Below are 20,660 nucleotides of genomic sequence, written 5' to 3' on the forward strand. Positions count from 1 at the left end.
AAAACTATATTTTTTGGACTTTCGGTGTTTTAAATTTTAATTCTTTTAAGCTCTGCAGGAATGGGAAGGCTGAAGGAGACCTGGCAAGAGTCAGTAGAACCAGCACTTTCTATTGAAGAAAAGGAAACAAAAAATTAATAACGATTCACCAAGTTAAGGCTGAAAGATTTACTATAGTGCTGAAATAAAAGAAAGGGTGTCTTGCTGAAAGAAAGAGGTCGCTTTTTCTGGGTCTTGAGACATAATGGAGATAAGGAGGCTGGAAAAGTGAGAAACGGCAAGGGAAGGAGAGAAACCACAGCCTGTTTTCGTTTTGTAGAAAAGTTTTAACAGTGCTAAACTTTAGCCTTTACATGTTTATAAGTTGCAGAAAGGAAAGTCTTAAAAGATTCTTAAAATTAAATCGGTATGGTTCCATTTATATCACATTCTCAAAAGCACAAAACGATAGAGATGGAGAACAGATTAGTGGCTGCCAAGGGCTGAAGATGGGGCGGAGGGTTCTCTGCGCAGTGTTCTTTCACTTTGCGCCTCCTGACGCTCTGTATTTGTGAGCGTAAACATTTAAGATTATTTCCTCTTGATGCTTTTCTCATTATGAAATGACATGACCTGCTTTTAAAAAAATATTTTTTTAAATTCCGGTAGTGTTAACATACACACATTAGTTTCTGGGGTACAGTACAGTGATTCTACAATTCTGTACATTACTCAGTGCTCATCATAGTACACATACTCTTAATTCCCTTCACTTATTTCACCCATTCCCGCCACCCCCCACCTCCCCTCTGGTAACCATCAGTTATCCGTAGTTCAGAGTCTGTTTTTTTGTTTGTCTCTTTTTATCTTTTTTCATTTGTTTTTTTAAATTCTAAATATGAGTGAAATCATATGGAAAACAGTAGGGAGGTTCCTCAAAAAAGTTCAAAATAGAATTACCATATGATCCAGTAAGTCCACTACTGTAAATGTACTCAAAGAAATGAAAACACTGATTTGAAAGATATATGCACCTGTATGTTTATTGCAGCATTATTTACAATAGCCAAGATATGGCAGCAACCCTAGTGTCCATCAACTGATGACTGGATAAAGAGAAGATGATATGGGGCGCCTGAGTGGCTCAGTCGTTAAGCATCCGACTTCGGCTCAGGTCATGATCTTGTAGATCGTGCGTTCAAGCCCTGCATCAGGCTCTGTGCTGATTGCCAGCTCAGAGCCTGGAGCCTACTTCAGATTCTGTGTCTCCCTCTCTCTCTGACCCTCCCCTGCTCATGCTGCCTCTCTCTCGCGCTCTCTCTCAGAAATAAATAAAGCATTAAAAAATTTTTTTAAAAAAAGAAGAGATGATATATATAATGGAATATTACTCAGCCATAAAAAAGAATGAAATCACCATTTTTGGTGGAGCCAGAGGGTATAAGGCTAAGTGAAATAAGTGAGTCAGTGAGACGAGCTTCTTTATGCCTGGTAATATTCTGTGTCTGTTATTAGCAGAGCCATTTCATCTTTGTTTTAATTAGTGTTAGCATGATAAGGGTGACACATCTTCTTCCTTCATTTTAATCTACTATTATCTTTAAAGTGAGTCTCTTATAGGCACCATACAGTTTTACCTTACTTTTTTAGCCATTCTGAAAATTTCTGCCTTTGAAGTGGGGTGCACAGACATTTACGTTGCATGTGATGATTAATAGGGTTGGGTTTGAGTCTGTCATCTGCCCTTTGTAACTTCTTTTACTCCCTTTCTGCTTTTTTAAGATTGAGATGGCATAAGAAACTCCCAACGGTATGCTTTCATTTCCCCCATCTTGGCCTTCATGCTATTATTGTTTTATATTTTATTTGTATGTATGTTATAAACCCCACACTAACTTATTATTTTTATTTAGTCAGTGATCTAAAGAGATTTAAGTAATAAAAAATAATTCTTATTGATTTATGCCTGTAGTCACCATTAGCAGCACTCCTCATTTCTTTGTTTAGATTCATATTTTCATCTGGTATCATATCCCTTTTTCTAGTCTTAAGCATTCCTTGTAGTGTGGGTCTGTTGGTGATCTTGCTTTCAGCTCTTGACTGTCTGAAAAAGTCTATTTATAACCCTCATGTTTCAAGGGTATTTTCTCTAGGGTCATCATGTTTTCTTTCAGTATATTAAAGAGGTTTCTGTTGTCTTCTGGCTTGCATTGTTCCAACAAGAAATTTGCTGTCATTTTTAGTTCTGTTCCTCTATATAAAAATGCCCTCTTTTCTTCTGTCTGCTTTTAAGAGTTGTCTCTTTATTACTGGCTTTGAACTGTTGATTATGATGTATAGTTTATTCTACTTTCTGTACTTTGGGCTTATTGAACCTCATGGATGTGTGGGTTTATTGTTCTCATCAGATTTGAAAATATTTAGCCATAATTTTCAAGTACTTTTTCTGTTCCCCACATCCTCTCTTTTAGAACTCCAGTGACATGTGGATGCTTGAAGCTGTCCCACAGTTCACTGGTACTCTATTTATTTTTCATTCTTTTTTCTCTGTGTTTTCATTTGACATAGTTTCTATTGCTTTGTCTTCAGTTCATTAATCTTTTCTTCTGCCATTAAACCCATCTAGTGTATTTTTCATTTTAATTTGGGTCTTTAAAAAAAAACTGTCTCTATTTAATTTTTTGTGCCTGAGGAATACTGTTCTTATGCCCTTGCCTGTTCATTCTAACATCTGTGTCTAATATCAGTACCCCTCTCTCAATAATTGATTTCTTTATTTTTCTCATTATAGGCCATATTTTTCTGCTTCTTTGAATGCCTAGTAATAGTCGATTAGATGCCAGCCATTGTGAAGTTCACCTTTTTGGTTGATGAATATTTTTGTATTCCTATAAATAATCTTGAACTTCATTCTGGAGCACAGTGGAGGTACTTAGAAACAGTTTGATCCTTTTAGGTCTTGCTTTTAAAATTAGTTTGCTGGGACCACAGCAGTATTTAGTCGAGGGCTATTTGTTCCCCGCTGTGGAGGCAAGACCCTTTTGAGTACTCTGAATTGTGAAGTTTTCCAGGCTGTCTGGAATTCAGAGCCCTGAGTGAGTGTGAGGTACTATTCCCTCTAATCCATGGGAGTGGCTCCTCTCCTAGCCATATGCATATGCATGCACTGACAGTACTCCCTTGAATACTCAAGCAGTACCTTTGCACATCTTTGGGGTTTTCTTTCTTTGTAGCACTCTCCTTTCCCATATGCTACCCTGTGATCTGTAGCCATGTTGTCTCTAGAACTCTCGGCGCCACGTCTTCAATTAAGGGAGTCTTCCAGGCTTCACCAGGGGCCTTCCATTCTGCGTGCGCTGTGGACTCGGAAACTCTCCCAAGGCAGTAAGCTGGGGCATTCATGGGGCGTAGCTCAGTTATCTCCCGTGTCTCCGGGATCGCTGTCCTCCATGGTTCAGGGCCCAATGTCTTGACAGCAATTGTTTCATATATTTTGTCGTTGTCATTGTTGCTATTGTTATTGTTTTGGTTGTTTCAAGTGGGAGGATAAATTAGGTTCCTGTTACTCCATTTAGTTGCAATGGAAATCTCAAAATTAGGAGGTTTTTTCTTTATGTATTTAATGTTACTATTATCTTAAGAAGAAAGTAGTATTTTAACCATTGATGAGTAAGCTGATTTCTAATCACGCTTGCTGCATTTAAGTTTATGAAGATCCGAAAAGGGGTGAAGGGAGTGTGGGCCACAGAAAATAAAAACACACCGATGCCAGTCCTTGCCCCAAAGCTCTCCAACTTGCTCCTTGGTAGGTTGTTGCCCTGTGAGATTAGTAGAGCCTCTTTGTTCCTTTTGGGGAGAGATTCTCTAAATGAGTTCTATGAACATGCATTTAAAACGTCTGGAAAAATGTTATAAATTGTCATGCTCTTTGTGTTTCGGTCAACAATTAAAACTTAGACAGTTAGACATTGTGGAGGAAATATAATGAGAGAACTTACTTTAATAGCTAGTAAAATGCATCTTAAAGCTACAATAATTGATATATTGAAGTAGTAATGCTAATATAGACACAGATTAGTAGACCAAAATAGGATTTCCATAGACAGACTTAAAAATGTATTTTAAACATTTAGCATAAAGGAATTGCTTCAGTAATGAGTTATTCAGAAGATAGTGTTGGTACAACTGGACAGTTTATTGAAAAAAAGTTGTATCTCCTCTCCGTATCATACACCCAGATATATTTCAGATAGATTAAAGATACAGTGTTAAGGTATTAGGAGAAAATATAGCTGATTCACATAGGCTTGAAGAAAAGGAGGTCTTTCTATGACACAGAAGGTCCAACCATCATGAAGTTAAAGATTTTACAAAGAAAAATCATATAAACAGAAGGAAGGAAAACCAAGTAAATAAGGTGAGCAACAAAGCAAATGTCTTTTAATTTTACAAACTCATCTTTTTTTTTTTTCCAGAACATTTAAAAGATGCTTCAAAGAAGATGAAAAGTGGGCTTATGTTTGTCAAACTGATAAACCCGTGTTCAGGTAAGCCTTCCTCCTCTCTCCCCCAACAGCTTCCAAGAACTGTGACTTTAACGTTTCTTAAACATTGCTGCCCCAAAGTGTATATACTTATCACCTTGTACGTTTGTTCTTCTTTAATAGCTTTGAAAGGTAAGATGGCATTTACTGGGTGATCAAAACAAGCTTGACCTAAACATTTTTTTCTTGTTGTAACTTAAATCTGTAGACCATTCACCCATTAGAAATGCACACAGGATAAAAAAGTGGCGTGTTTGGTTTCTCTCTGAAAACAGACTAATTTTCTTTACCTTTCTGAAGCCAACTCTTCTTAGAGTAGTTATCCAGCATTAGCCTCCACTTATATTAATTTTATGTTGTAAAGTAAAATAAACAATCAGTGAAAAAAAAGTTTTTACTTGACATACCAAGATTTTGAGTGGTTTTATTTTTAATGGTACTTTCCTTATTTTGTTCTGACCAAAAGGCAGTATATTCATTCCCAGTCAAGGGGTGAATTTTTTTACATTAAAAGCATTGTATATGGAGATACATATTTTATTGCAGCCAATTTTATTTTAACTTTATATTCAGTGCATTTTGTTTTCTAATTTTTAGGCAAAAATATTAAAGTATACCATAAGTACATTGTAATATTGATATTTGTCTTTATGTGGGATTGCTTTTTCACTAATTTACTTTACAAGGTTTATGTTATAAAGTTGTTATTAATTTTGTAAGGTTTTGCGTAGACACCTAATACTTCGCAAATTAGAGCATTGTCATGGTGGGTACAATATTGAATAGTGAAAGCAAGGGAAAGCCAATGGGTAGTGCCTAGATATTACTGTTGATGGAAAGACATATAAATAGAAGCCACAGGTGAGGCAAAAATTCCTGGCTTCCTCCAGTTTTCTTTCTTCAAGATGAAATTGAATTTGAATTGAAAATGGAATCAGTCAGCTATGTTATCTGACACTCCTTACTGTATGTAAGACGAAGTTGAGGTGGGCAGTGTTTTTCAAGAGAAGTCTTAGGTAGCGGTAAAGGTTATAAAGAATCTAACGAAAATAAAGGTACAAAAAGAAAAAGAAAAGCCAAGCTTCTTGTAAAATTTCCATTTTGTCTAAATTGTCTGTAAACAACAGAAGAACAAATGTTTTCATTTTCTACATTGGCTGTGGAAAAATAAAGGCTAACATTTGCTGAGCCTTTACTCTGTATTGAGTACTGTTTTAGGAACTTCACATGTATTCTGTCTTCCTAATCCTTACAAAAACCCGTGAGGTAGGTTCAGTGCTGCTTCTGTTTTACAGAAAGGGAAACAGAGGCACAGAAAGGTTTACATAACTTCCCCAAGGGCACACATCTAGCATGTGGTACCCTTGGATTCAAACTCAGGGTCCTTGACAGTGCTGTGATTAGAAAAAGGTTTCAGGAATCAAAGGCCCTTGCCTTTCTCACTTAGAGCTGGCCCTGGGGCTATGTGTAGGATCCGTCCCTTTCTTGGGTCCTCTGTGCAGAGCCACACACAGCACGGGTGACAAGGACCCACATGTCATCTCAGTTCATCTGGTTGAACCGTTAGGTTTGGGTAGTTTAATAATGGGCTTCCCCTTGTGGTCTAATGGAGGCTTCAGTGTGAGGCTTTGTAGCAGTTAAGATGAATGATTTGTACTTTTTTATTTATTGGTTTAAGTTCAGTGAGGATTATAGAGCTGGAAAACAAGCATCTGTGTATAATAGCTGTAAGCTTTCCTTGGAGTCAGTTTGTATAGAATATATCTATGTATGTTTATGTTCATATTAGGAACATTCCTCAGAACTCTTAGACAGCCTTTTGATTGTGTGTGTGTGTGTGTGTGTGTGTGTGTGTGAAAATTTACAAATAAAAAACAGATTTGTCTTAACAGGGGAAGGAACCATTTACTTGTTCAATATGTGTCTACAGCAGCTGTTTGAAATAAAAGTTTTCAAGGAAAAACACCATTCTTGGTTTATAAATCAGTCAGTTCAATCAGGTAAGTGACTAGTATATACATTTCCATTAACTAAACACATACTCTAACTTTTCCAACCTTCTACATGGGTTGGGCGGGGGGTACAGGCCTGACTGCCTAGTTTGCAGTCTGGTCCTCAGCCTTATTTGGCATCAGAGCAGGGTTTAATCATGGGGAAAGGAAAGATAATTTGAGCAAATTTAAACCAATACCTACGTATCTTACATAGTAGAGAAATTAAACTAATACCTCTGCTTTGTCTCCTAAAACATTGACATGCCCTTAGTCAGAAATTAGATGATCTTCCTACCACTGAGTACACATTGTGTGGACTGGGAACTCTTTGCTCTTCTGTTAGACACTTTTGAGGATTTTTGAATTTTAACATCTTACTTCTTTGCAAATGGATACTGATATTTCTTCTAAAATAAGATACAGTGTAACAGATTTTTTAATGCTTTGTCATGTAAATTACTACTGCTCCCATCCCAACACACCCCTAATACACACATATATCCAACACCAGAGAACGTTCTGTCTCTTTTACTCTTCTGATTTGGGGGTAGTATTGTCTCAGAAGGAAAAAGGAAACCACATGTTGTTCTGATGATTCTGGAAGTTGGGGGGAGTCAGGGATAGTTGAGGCATTCTTATATTCCCTCTGCCTATGTGCTCATTGTTTCTAGAGAGTGCTTTCTATTTTTTTCTTAAGCCCTCAGCTTTCTGTTGACTGTGTATGTCTCCACTTAGTGCCAAGGCAGAAAAGCCACTTTGTCTTTCTTCTTCTCAGACATTCCAGAACAAGGGTTTATTGCCGGTGATAAATTTCACTTACTTATGTGCACAAGAATATTTGAAATGGCTTTCAGTTACCAAAATGCAATGGCAGTCTGTGTATAGTCTGGCAGGTGGAAAGTATATATTCCCTTTTATTGTCACTGCTCTGCTTATTCATTTGGCAATATATAAGAGTTCTACCTTCCAGCGTTAACACACTTGCAGTTGGGTTTAGCTTGATAGACACAGTAATAACCAGATGAAATTGAGAAATATTGGGAAGCAGTGATTGATCATCTCTCCCTCCGAGCTGGCACCTGCTTTTTTTTTTTAATAGACCTTATTTATTTGAGTTGTTTAGGTTCACAGCAAAGATGCCTGCTTTTTTCATCATTGTCTTCTTTTTAAACTTAGTCTTGAAGAAAGACTAAGCATCAGGATATTAGAAACCTGTTCCTAATTTCTGACTATCATGGATGCCTCCTATAAAATGAGCTTAGAAATTGTTTTCGTAAGTTTCTCTTCTACTTTTTTTTTTTTAATTTACATCCAAGTTAGTTAGCATGTAGTGCAACAGTGCTTTCAGGAGTAGATTCCTTAACGCCCCTGACCCATTTAGCCCATCCCCCCTCCCACACCCCCTCCAGCAACCCTCAGTTTGTTCTCCATATTTAAGAGTCTCTTATGTTTTGTCCCTCTCCCTGGTTTTATATTATTTTTGCTTCCCTTCCCTAAGGTTCATCTGTTTTGTATCTTAGAGTCCTCATATGAGAGAAGTCGTATGATATTTGTTTCTCTGACTGACTCATTTCACTTAGCATAATACCGTCTAGTTCCATCCACGTAGCTACAAATGGCAGGATTTCATTCTTTTTGATTGCTAAGCTTCTCTTCTACTTGTAAGAAAATAATCAACTAATATAATATGAAATCACTTTCTTAATTTTTCTTTTACTTGCTATGAAATGGATTCATATATATAATTTAGGGTTAGGATTTCTTGGCTATATAGATAGGTTGCTCTGCTAGGGAATAAACATAAGTACATGTGTTTCTGAAACCAAAATAAAGATGGAGATAAAAGAATTGTTTGTTGTTCCATTTGATGAAATACCCCTTCTGGCTTACTCCCATGGGAGAAGAAGTCTGGGGGGCTTGGAGGGGGGTGTGATAGAAGAAAGAAAAGTGGGGAATAGGTAGGCTAGTTTGTTTGATTCGCCTTTTTTCCTTTCAGCCTGGATAGTACCATTCATCTGACTGCAGAGTTTCGGGTTTCTTATGCTCAGTCTTGTTAGATTTCTTTCTTCTTGCCTTTTCTTCGGGAGTAGGGGGATAGGGCAGGACGTGGGGAGCATAGGGTTTGGGGTGGAAAACAACCTTCTGAGCTGTGAATCACTGGCACTTCCAAGCTGTGAACACACAAACCATAGAAGGAGCCATGTATGTAGAGAACACTATCACTTGCCCATGACTTCACCCTCAAAAGCATAGGAAATTACATTTCACTGCAGCTTTATAGATAGATTTCTACAGGTTTTGTAATGTTTTTCTGGTTCACATTCTGTCCATATTTCCCCCAATTCTTGCCTTCTTTGGGGCGGGTGGGAGGACCTCTGCTAAAAATGATTTCTGAATCTTCCATTGTGTATTTATAAATATATACACACTGTCTTCTTTGTTCATTCATCCTTCAGTGGACAGTTGTTTGTTTCCATACCTTGGCTGTTGTAAATAATGCTGCAGTAAACAACAGAGTGCACGTATCTTTTCGAATTAGTGTTTTCGTTTTCTTCAGGTAAATACCCAGCCGTGGAATTCCTGTATTATATGGCACTTCTATTTTTACTTTTTTGAGGAATCTCCATACTGTTTTCCACAGTGGCTGCACCAATCTGCATTCCTGCCAGTAGTGCACAATGGCTCCTTTTTCTCTACATCCTTGTCAACACTTGTTAGTTCTTGTATTTTTTATTCTAGCCATTCTGACAGGTGTAAGGCGATATCTCATTGTGGTTTTGATTTGCATTTCCCTGATGGTGAGTGATGGTGAGCATCTTTTCATGTGTCTGTTGGCCATCTGGATGTCTTCTCTGGAAAAATGTCTGTTCAGGTCTTTGCCCATTTTTAAATCAAATGGTTTGTTTTTCTGGTGTTGAGTTGTTTAAGTTCTTTATGTATTTTGGATATTAACCCTTAATTGGATAGATCATCTGCAAATATCTTTTTCCATTCAGAAGTTTCCTTTTTGTTTGGTTGAGGGTTTCCTTCACTGTGTAAATCCTTTTATTTTGGTGTAGTCCCAGTAGTTTATTTTTCCTTCTGTTCCCCTTGCCTGAGGAGACATATTTATATACAATGGAATATTTTTCTAACTTTATTTTGGGAGAGAGAGTGCAAGCAAGGGAGAGACAGAGAGAGAGAGAGAGAGAGAGAGAATCCCAACCAGGCTCCATGCTGTCAGTGCAAGTGCAGAGTCCGATGTGGGGCTTGAGCTCACGAGCCATGAGATCATGACCTGAGCCAAAATCAAGAGTCAGATGCTCAACCAGCTGAGCCACCCAGATGCCCCTATATACAATGCAATATTAATCAGCCATAAACAAGAGTGGGATCTGGCCATTTGCAACAACATGGATGGATCTAGAGAGTATAATGTTAAATGAAATAAGTAAGAGAAACACAAATATCATATGATTTCACTCACAAATGGAATTTAAGAAACAGAGCCAACTGACAAATAAAAGAGACAAAAAAACAGACTCTAAATACAGAACAAAATCCGGTCGTTGCCAGAGGGCAGATGGGCTGGGGAGATGGGTGAAATAGATGAAGGAACTAAGAGGTACAGTTGTAAAATGAAGAAACCACAGAGATGAAAAGTACAGCATAGGAAATATAATCAATAAGATTGTAATAACGTTTGGTGACAGATGGTGAGCACTGAGTAATGTATAGAATTGTTGAATTATGTTGTTTGCCTGAAACTGATAATACTGAATGTGAATTATACTTCAAAAACCAACAACAACAAAAAGATTTCTAAAGAGAAAAGGAATGTAATATTCAGATCAGTTTCATTGTTTTGGCTCTCCTCTCCACACAGGGTTTTTGAAGCTTTCTGGAGTAGAATCTCATGGACCACATTCTGCCTTTTGAAAGAGTCATGTAGAATCTTGGGCCTGTGTAGGAAAAGCTTCTGAATTTGGAGTTTCACATATATTTTTCTTCTTTTTTTTTTTTTTTTAATGTTTATGTAGCTTTGAGAGACAGAGCGTGAGCAGGGGAGGGGCAGAGAGAGATGGGGACAGAGAATTCAAAGCAGGCTCTGCGCTGACATCAGAGAGCCCAATATGGGGCTCGAACTCATGAACCATGAGATCGTGACCTAAGCCAAAGTTGGTAGCTTAATCAACTGAGCCACCCAGGCACCCCACATATATTTTTCAGTAAAATGGTTTCCACACTGGGATTAATATGAAATAACTAAGTCACATCTTCAAAACATTTAGTTCCCTTTGTTCTCTTTTTAATCTATAGGAGGTCTTCTCCACTTCGCCACACCCATAGATCCTCTATTTCTGCTTCTCTACTACCTCAGAAAGGCTGATAAAGAGGTGAGTTTCCCAGTTTGGGATATTAACAGTAAGGGAACAGAATAGATTGGGTGTTTTGTTTTGTTAGTTTAGTTTTGTTTTGTTTTGTTTTTGCTTGATCATCTCTCTCTCTCTCTTTCTCTCTCTCTCCTTTTAATGATTCAAAGGTAGATTCCTTTCAAAGGTAGATTGATTCAAATCAATTCAGATTTTATTTGATTCAGGTTGGTATAGAACACCTGTATCACGTGTGCTGGTATGGATTCGATCACTGACTCAGATCTGAGAACCAGCACTAATCTCAGACTAGTTTACCTGTGACTTCTGAGAATTGCCTAGCCCTCCGTGCTATGAGCCTTACTTGTTTGAATAAGCCTAACAATGAAAATTTTATCGTTAAGTATCCTTTGATACTACTCCAAAAATCACTAAGGGTGACAGTTTCTTAAAAGTTAGTTGCAATGTGGAATCTGAAACCCTGTCAATGAACTTCCTGTGTTCTGTTCACATGAAAATCTATTGGTCTGTCTGGCACTGAGAAAGGATTTTTATTTTTATTTTTTTACCATGTGTGACTTTGTAATATCATGCATTGGTCATTTAGAAAATACTGTTTCACTGAATTATGCAAATCTTACAAATGTTGGCTCTTCTCATTACACAGGCGTACATCCTCTCTCTCTCACTCACCTTTGTTATTATCACCACGGATCTCATCAGAAAAGTATTACTATTTATTGGGAAGCTGTCATAGTGGCTTCCCAATAAATAGAAGAGATATGACTTTTCTATAATTCTGATTTTTGCTTGGAAGTTAAAGGTGTATCATTGATTATAAGCACTGTCAGTCTTTTCCTTGAAATGACAGGTTCACTTCTTTTAGGTTCTGCCAAATACCCAAGTCTAAATAGCCATTGTCTGTAATGATTTGTTTTTCCCAGTTAAAAATTGTTTTGTACAAAAAAGTGGTTATTTGCTCGTGACTCAGTGACACAAGCATTTTTCCTTGAGGTGATCACTGTGCCTGGGTAGCGGCAGAAGAACTTTAGCATCTCTCTTAACCCACAGAGTATTTAAGTTCATTTGTTTATTTTGAGGTGGGGGTGGGGGGGGAGAGAGAGAGAGAGAGATTGAGAGAGATTCCCCAACAGACTCTGCACTGTCAGTGCAAAGTGCTATATGGGACTTGAACTCACAAATTGTGAGATCATGACCTGAGCCCAAATCAAGAGTCAGACACTCAACCGACTGAGCCACCCAGGTGCCCCTTATACACAGAGTATTTAAAAGATTTGCACTCAGGGGGTGCCTGCATGGCTTAGTCAATTAAACATCCGACTTCAGCTTAGGTCATGATCTCACAGTTCGTGAGTTTGAGCCCCGCATCGGGCTCTGTGCTGACAGCTCGGAGCCTGGAGCCTGCTTCGGATTCTGTGTCTCCCTCTATCTTTGCCCTTCCCCTGCTCACGCTCTGTCTCTATCTGTCTCTCAAAAATAAATAAACATCAAAAAAAAACCCTAAAAAATAAAAGATTTGTACTCAGGATCAAGGTTTAACTAAAAGTAGTTGCTTTTACTCCTTGATCAAGGATATCCTTAAAGTGAAACTGGCTCTTTTTCTTTCTTTCTTTCTTTCTTTCTTNTTTTTTTTTTTTTTTTTTTTTTTTTTAACTGCCCTGCATGGCCATGAGGAGTACAGTGGCTCCTGGGACAGTTTGTTGCCATAGCCATGACTGGTGCTAAGGAGCCTGCAGTTTTACCCACCTTCCCATCTTCAGTGCAAGTGTCAATACAGTGAAAATGCAGATAGCCTCTTAGCATTATTGTGGAAATTGTGTTGAGTTTGTGGACCCCCTGAAAGGATGTTGGAGACTCCCGGGGATCTATCAACCATAGTTTGAAAATCTGTGAGTTAACAATTTTAAAGAATAAGTGTTATTTAACCTGCTTAGAAGAATCTGGATTTTCATACCCTGATGTTTGTTTATATATAGTTTAGATGTTTATGGGCTCATCTTATTTAGTCCTAGATCAAATTTCCAAAATGTCTGTAGTGTAGGTGTATCAATTTAATTTGCCTTAAAAACTGAAAGTAATAAAACTGACTTTCAACTATAAGCCCTGCTTTCTCCTGATGCAGCTTAACTTCTTTTATTCTCCTCCTTTCCTACATCCTCTGTCCTTTAGAGAAGTTTTATTCCTTACTTTATTGATGGTGCTCTTATCTGGAACCTACCATGGAGCCAGTATAGTTAAGGCATATGGATAGTGAGGCAAGTAGGTCTTGCATCTTTAACAAACAGAAATGGTTCTGGTCACCACCACGGAGGCCCTAGTATTTGGGAGGCAGCTGAAAACTTCAGTTGGCTCCCATTTGCTTTCTAGGAGGCATTAACAGAGAGAAAGCCACTAGCCAGCACCTGTAATGATGCACATTTAAAGAGCCTCCCCACCATGTTGTAGTGATGTTTCCCTGTGTCCCCTAAGACCATGACTGAGGTGAATCTACCCTCACGCTGGCCATCTGGGAGTCCTGAGTGTGTTGTGGCTGGTTCAGAATGGCACAGAATGAAGCAGAAATCCTGCTCAAAGTGGTTGTTGGTGGTTGTCTTTCATTGTAAACCATTTTACTTTCTCTTCTCAAATCCTTGAAATGCCCTATAAAATAACTCATGAGACATTCAGATATTTCCTTCCCTGCATTTTAGACATGATCTTTTCCTATTTAGTTAAAAAATATTGGTGTACACTTTTAAAATGTTGACTGGAGTGCCTGGATGGCTCAGTTGGTTAAGAATCCAACTCTTGATTTCAGCTCAGGTCATAATATTGCAGTTCATGATTTCAAGCCCTGTGTGGGGCTCCCAGATGACAGTACAGATCCTGTTTGGCATTCTCTGTCTCCCTCTCTCTGCCCCTTCCCTGCTTGCACACGCTCTCTGTCTTTCAAAATTAAATAAACTTAAAAGTAATAAAACAAAATGTTGACCTAGTCTTTTTTGTTTTTTAAGTTTATTTATGTATTTTGGGGAAAAGGAGGCAGAAAGAGAATTTCAAACAGGCTCTGTGCTGTCAGCACATGGACTGTGAGATCAAGACTTGAGCCAAAATCAAGCGTCCAACTGAGCCACCCAGACACCCTAGACCTAGTCTTTTTTAATCATAAGACTTAACATCAGGAAAATTCTTCTAGAATAGCTGTCCCAACTGTTGTTAACTTTATATTCAAAGCAAGTTGCTTATTAAGCATTTCCTTTTGGGGCATGTGTGGTAAAGACAATAATAATGAAACTTTAGTTAATTATGACATTATTATATCAAACTGTGTGGCAGTCCACTATATATAATTTGAATATTATTTTAAATTGCTAAATATTTAAAATATTGGTTGACCAGGGGAGCAATATAGATTAAGATAGAAATCTAAGAGAAAGCCTCAAACCAGTCTTAGTACCTAAATGATGCACATTTGAAGTGCCTCCCACCATGTTGTAGTGATGTTTCTCTGTGTCCCCTAAGACCATGACTGGGGTGAATTAACCCTTACCCTGGCCATGTGGGAGTGTGGTGTGTGCTATGGCTGGTTCAGAATGGCACAGAATGAAAGTAAAATTAAGTAAGTAAGTAAAAGTAAGACTTGGAAAATCCCTGGACTGTTCTTACTATCCGAAGGAAAAAGACAGCATTTAAATTGAGGCACTTCTTGCCACTTGTTGACCTAACAGAAAGTATGACAAGCTTTCACACATGCTACTGAATGAATGAGATTTCACCTCAAAACCAAAGTAAGCTGCATTTGCAGAAAGAAAAATGATCAGTTTTTCTGTCTTCAAATGGAGTCATCACTAAAACAGAAAAGCATAGTGAGCTAGAAGTGGGACCTGGGCAAAAGCTTACATTTTCTATAAAGTCTGGTGTCCCCAGGTCAGGGACTAATCATTTAGATAGACTTTACCCCTCGGTGCTCTTGTACAGTTAAGTAAAAATAAACCTCATTGAGAAGAAGAATGCTCTGAATTCCTGTGTTCTACATTCTGGCCCATTGGCTACCAGGCCTTTCACACGTATGTGGATGAGCCTGACTTAATGTGTGTGCATCTTCACTGTGCTCATCCAGGTGGCTATCCTTTCCTTTTTTATGGTCTACATTTGGAAGTACTTCAGACAGCTCTGGCAGGAGTAGATTCATTTTGGTAATTTTCTTCCTGCTGTGGTATTTCTTTCTTCGACCTGGAGTAAGGATAGAGAGCCGAGCTGTTTGCTCTGGGCATGATCTGGGCTTTTTCCTGAATGATGGTCAGGATGCCTGCTCTGTTCACTCAGCTGGTTCTACTCCATGTTGAACGGGTCACAACGGCCCCAGGCAATTCTACCATCTTTGCGAGCTTCCATGGCTTCTCGTGCCTTCTCAGAATTTTGTTCCCCTGTTTTATCCAGTGGCTGTACCTCTGATGTGGGTGGTATGCTGCGTGGAACCCCAGTGCTTTCAAGAGCTCCCTAAAGGAAGCCAAGAGTCAGTTCTGGAGTGAGTCCCAGTGTAGGGATTCCTTAGGTGGAACAAGTGGCTTTGAACTTAGTTTAAAGGTTCAGTTGTGAGGTGATATATCTTTTCCTCTTTTAAATGTGTGAGTTTGCTGACTGAGGTGCTTATGTTCTTACTGAATAAAGTCTTTTTTCAGGGAAAGTTCCAGCCCCTAGACCAAGTCGTGGTGGATGACATGTTCCCAAATTGCATCTTGTTGCTGAAACTTCCTGAACTTGAGAAGTTACTTCAACATGTGACAGAGGAGAAAGGTATAGTATGTGGCCTCTGAAATGAGGCTTTGGCTGCTGGAAAGGCTGGGAGTCCGTCCCACTGAATGTAACGTTTGTTCTAGTTTGGTCACAGGGGAGGCTCTCATTCAGTCTTGCTTCCCCTTGTCAATACTACTTCTCTGTTGCACTGGATTATTCAGTCTGTGGAATTCCAACCGGTGGAATACAGTGGCCTGTCTCCTACGGGGCCAGGAACCATGAAGCTTGGGGTTTGGTCTTAGTTCTTCTTTGAACTAGTCTGTGACTTTAGTTAAGTTCCTAACCTGCTTCCTGCCTTAGATTTCTCACTTGTAAAATTACACCAAATCTATTCCTTCGTTGAATCAAGAAGTGTTCATTGAGGGCTTACTAGGAAGCATATGATGAACCCTAGGGTTAAATTCTAGGCTACTTATGAATAAGACATCATCCTTTCCCTCACTAAGTTTTGAGTCTGTTGGGGACAAATGCAAGCAGGGCAATGACAGCAGAGAGTCACAGAAGTAAACTCTTGGTTTTCTAGGGATGCACAGGACAGGTTCATACCCTGGCAGGTAGGGAGTGCAGGAAGTTGGGTCTTGTGTTGCTCTCCTGAGGGAAATGACCTCTAAGTGGGGCCCTGAAGGACAAGTCAGAGTAGCAGCATAACAAGGGCATCGGTATATGGGAAAGTGTTGTGTTTAGGAAGCTCCAAGGAGTTCAGGGTAGCCTGAATATAGGATGCCCGGGATGCATTTAGGGTGGTAAGGAAGGAATGGGCGGTAGGATGTAGGGCAAGGGTTCACATGGTGAAGGGCCTTCTCTGTGTCTGGCTTTACCTCATGGTAGTGGAGCGTCAGCAGGGTTTGAGCAGGGCAGGGCCATAACGTGGAAAATATATTGGAGAATCCAAGTCCAGGTCCGTGGAGACCATAACAGTCTCAGGAGGAATGGTCATGGCCTGAGCTTAGCACCTACCGAAAGGTAGAACCAGCCTCGGGTGGTATTGGGCGGTAGTCAAGGAGAAGGAGGAGCCAAGGATGACGTTGACTTGTGCCCTAACCCGCCGTGAGGTTGGTATCCTCGGAGACACAGGTGGGAGGAGCAGGCTGGGGGTAATGAAGAGATGAGTTGCAGATACTATTCATTTCAATTCTGAGACTGGGGAGTGAGCTAGTAAGTTGTTAAGTTAGAAACACTACAAACTTAGCATCAGTGTCTCAAAAAAGTCAACCAGGTAGTTTCAGGGTTAACATGGAAATACAGCGTGGGAGCCAAAAAAGCAGGCTGATGAGCTGTGGTTGTTCAGGGTCATGGTCGGTTTGGCAACTATAACAGTTCTGAGACCAAAATAGTGGTGGTTCCAAGAAGTGTAAACTTACAGAGGGCGGGGGGGGGGGGGGGGGGTGATGGGAGAACCTTATTGAGTGCGTTTCACATTTTAGGTTCTACTGACTTCACATTTGGCCAGGCTCAGAGCTCCACTTTGGATACGGTGTGTGGCACCAAGCTTTTATTTATTAAAACACTCCCATTAAAGACAATTCCTGATGCCGAGCTTGGAGATGTCCATCTTTTTGTGGATGACAGCCATTTCTGAAAGCTTAAGTAGTGAGGAATAATTACAAGCCATTTTAATTTTGCCAAGTAACAGAAATTGAAAATGCAATTAATTCATTATCCCAAATTCTTACATTAGTTGAATAAAGAACAATTATCTTAAACCCAAATTCAGAAACAACATTACCACACTGGCATTTATTAGCATACAGCCTGCATTTCAAAGCAAGATCTTCCCTTTCTCTCATTCCTTCCTTCTTGCATGCTGAACTCCTGACCATTTACTCCTGAGGAGTCATTATCTGAACTCCTCTCCTAATCTCTTTCTCTCCTCAACATTGCCTGGTCATTATAAATTCTGCTCCAGTAGAAAAGTGCGTACCCTACACTTTCTTATTTGACCAGCTCAAAATAAACTTCAAAATACTATGCCTTTCCCTTTGGATCTTCCTGGAAAAAGATGTCTGACTCAGTGTGCTGTCCTTGTATACAAATTGACATACAGAAAATATTTCATATATTTGTGCTCTGGATTAAGGGGTGAAGCAAGTAATGTGAGATTGCTTATGTGTACTTTGATGAAGAGGTCTTTTTGAGGATGAAAAATAAGAGATCCTACTATTTCCTTTTTTTGTATTTGTTTTTAAAATTTGGATATTGCTTTTAAGCCTTCCATTATTTTAAGATTTACAGAATGCAGTTCATTAGGGGAAGAATTTGATTATCAAGAAACTGTCAAGACTTTTAGAGAATTTCATACATCTTTTACTATATGAAATTTAATTTGAATTACTTTATGTTTTGCCTTAGTATCACTAAAAAAGAAAGAAAAATTTGAGGTCTAGAACGTTTAGAAACTTCGTCTATGTAAAGGCTGATAATATATCTGCTTTGAAAATGAAAGTACATGGGCAGGTAAAACAATTATTTTAATTAAAAAACTAAAGATACAGGAAAAACTCGAGAACAAAACTGCAAATATTATTTTTACCCAACTCCAATAATCAACAAATGTTAATATTTTGTTATATTTGCTTCAGATCTTTTTGAGGAAGGAATTTTTTTAAGAACAGTCTGGTAATCTGATCTAAGTATCTGATGGCTTGTAAGGAAACTTAAAAGTGTATTTACTATATAGTTTTGAAGAAATCATTCAAACTTTTCATCCTTTTGGTCTGTAAGATGAAGAGTTTGAAGGGTTGAGAGTACGCCTCATACATTATATTTACTACTTTGTAAAGCTGTTCTAAGTCACAAAATAAAGCTTTTTTCTTTTAGCTTTGTAGCATTGAGATTACTGAACGACCAGGAATGACCAGAATGTGAACATGACTTATTGCATGTTAATAGTATCTGGTATATACCTTAAAGAGGTGCTTCTGAAATTAAGGCATGTCCTACAAGTCATTGAGTGCCCAGAGAGATATGTAGTAAGCGCTCAATAAGTGTTAATACTATCAAGGCTTCTGAATTAGACATTTTTAATTCTTTGCTGATGTTTAAGTACCGTATACACCCATACACATGTGTTTGAAGGTCCATTGCTAAATTATATTCAAGTGGTTTAAGTAGAATGAGGATAATCAGATAATAATAAAAATATCTACCCCATAATGAGAAATTATTATGTATCATCTCTGTGCCTATTGCTTTACATATGTTATTGTGTCCTTACAGTAATTCTCTTTCATTATTATCACAACCTGCTTGTTTAAAAATGAGAAGACAGAGATTCAAAGAGGCGAAGTTACTGGGCTAGAGTCACAGAAGCTGAAGTGATAGAATCAAGATTTGAACCTGTGTCTGACAGCAACTGTTTCTTTTTCTTCTTGCAACTGTAAAACACTTCCAGAACACAGAACTAGAATTGTTAGATGGTGTCTCCTATAAAAATAGAAACTTATTACCAAAAAATCCTATATATCCCATCTTAAAAGTTTCCTGTTGTGAAGCAAAAAGAAAGAGACAGGAAAGAAGACAGAGAACCTCGATAACTTAAGCAAACGGTGTTTCTCATCCTAGCGATGAGCTTTCTGTTCTCAGGCACCATTCTCCTGTTTTTTAGTGATTGCTTTGGGTACTGGTTGCTTATTTGAGTTTGTCTTACTGTCCATTTATAAGTTAGTGTTTGGTTCTGTTCTGTATTTTCCTGCTAGGATTTTCAAAATAAGAAACAAAGAGGACTGCTAGGGAGTGGTCAGGTGATCTCCATGAGAAGGAGCAGAGATAAAGAAAAGAGCTGATTGTCTTTAATGTCCGTTCTTTCCACAGGCACTGTGCAGACAGAGCAAAACCTGAAACACTCACATTCCCCAGCCAGCTGTTTTGATATTAGATTCCTTATGCTGTCTCAAAAGTCTGTGGCATTAAAGACCTGGTTAAGCCTGCTAGGTTTATGAGACCCGTCCCCTACTAGCCTGTCTCTGTCATCCCTACCGAGTAAACCCAGCCATGGATGTTTGCATCTCAAATGATGTTTGCATCTCAAATGATGACGGTGGTGACCTTAGTTAGCACTGCCTGCTTTATTAGTGAAGGAAATGACGAGTCTCTGTTTGCTAGCTCTGGGGCCCAGTATATTTCTTGCCAAAGAAGCTCACATTCAGCGGAGAGATGACAGGGGAAAGGCCTAATAAAGGCTTATGAACTTCATCTTGAGTGTAGCACTGTTTCATACTGCAAGCCAGAGCTGCACTGGGCTGTCCGATGTGATTAACAGGAAGAGCCAGGAAAACTTACCTGATTAAAATACCCCAAGTGCAGTTGCCAAGTTTCTATCCCCAGGAGGCAGGAAAAAAAAAAAAAAGAGACCATATGAGTTTCTCCATTATGGAAAACATTGAGAAAGTAGATGTGAGAATGTGCTCTAGGCAGTTTGTTCAACAATACAACAGGGAAATTCAAGATTGTGAACCGATTACCCATTTGCTGAACATGTTATTTCATTGTGGACTCACTTTTATTCCATCTTTATTTTGTAAACCCAATCTTTCCAGATGTTTGAGACCAGTTTTATAGGCACCAGACACATTAGGGAGAGAAACCTTTCCAGCATGTACACATATTATCTAACTCACCAACTTTGCAAATATTAAATTTAAGACACGAAAACATGTTATGGCATTTTTCATAATTGTGGGTAATTTATAATTGTGAGCCTTCATGAATATTTTGAACTCCCTTATCAAAATTTTAAAATTAAGCAGTATTTTAGCACTTGATCCTTTTATAGCATTCTGGGATAGTTGAATTGGATGTTTTTTAGTGATCATCTTGTCCAGGGAATGTTAAATAGAAACAAATTTATGATTAAAATCTTCCTAGAAAAAATCCTCCAGGCCCAACTAGCTTCACTGGTGAATTCTGCCATACTAAGGACACTTAATCAAACGCTTTCAGAAATTTGATGAGGAAGGAGTATTTCCAAACTAATTTTATGAAGCCAGAATTACCCC

The 20,660-nt window shown here is 38.6% G+C and overlaps 1 protein-coding gene across 2 annotated transcripts in view; it reads left to right on the forward strand.

The window, feature by feature from the left end:
* The window catches only part of RNASEH2B (ribonuclease H2 subunit B), a 58,684-nt gene that overhangs the window by 19,932 nt on the left and 18,092 nt on the right, over window positions 1-20,660 (forward strand). For both annotated transcript variants that reach the window (XM_039236108.1, XM_039236106.1), the window contains exons 2-5: window positions 4,455-4,526; window positions 6,416-6,523; window positions 10,817-10,893; window positions 15,552-15,666. In XM_039236108.1, the coding sequence (XP_039092039.1) occupies window positions 4,455-4,526; window positions 6,416-6,523; window positions 10,817-10,893; window positions 15,552-15,666 (372 nt within the window). The remainder of the gene's footprint in view (window positions 1-4,454; window positions 4,527-6,415; window positions 6,524-10,816; window positions 10,894-15,551; window positions 15,667-20,660) is intronic.

This window comes from Hyaena hyaena, unplaced genomic scaffold (genome assembly GCF_003009895.1).
Source record: "Hyaena hyaena isolate Hyena2069 unplaced genomic scaffold, ASM300989v1 scaffold_106, whole genome shotgun sequence".
Classification (NCBI taxonomy): Eukaryota; Metazoa; Chordata; class Mammalia; order Carnivora; family Hyaenidae; genus Hyaena; species Hyaena hyaena.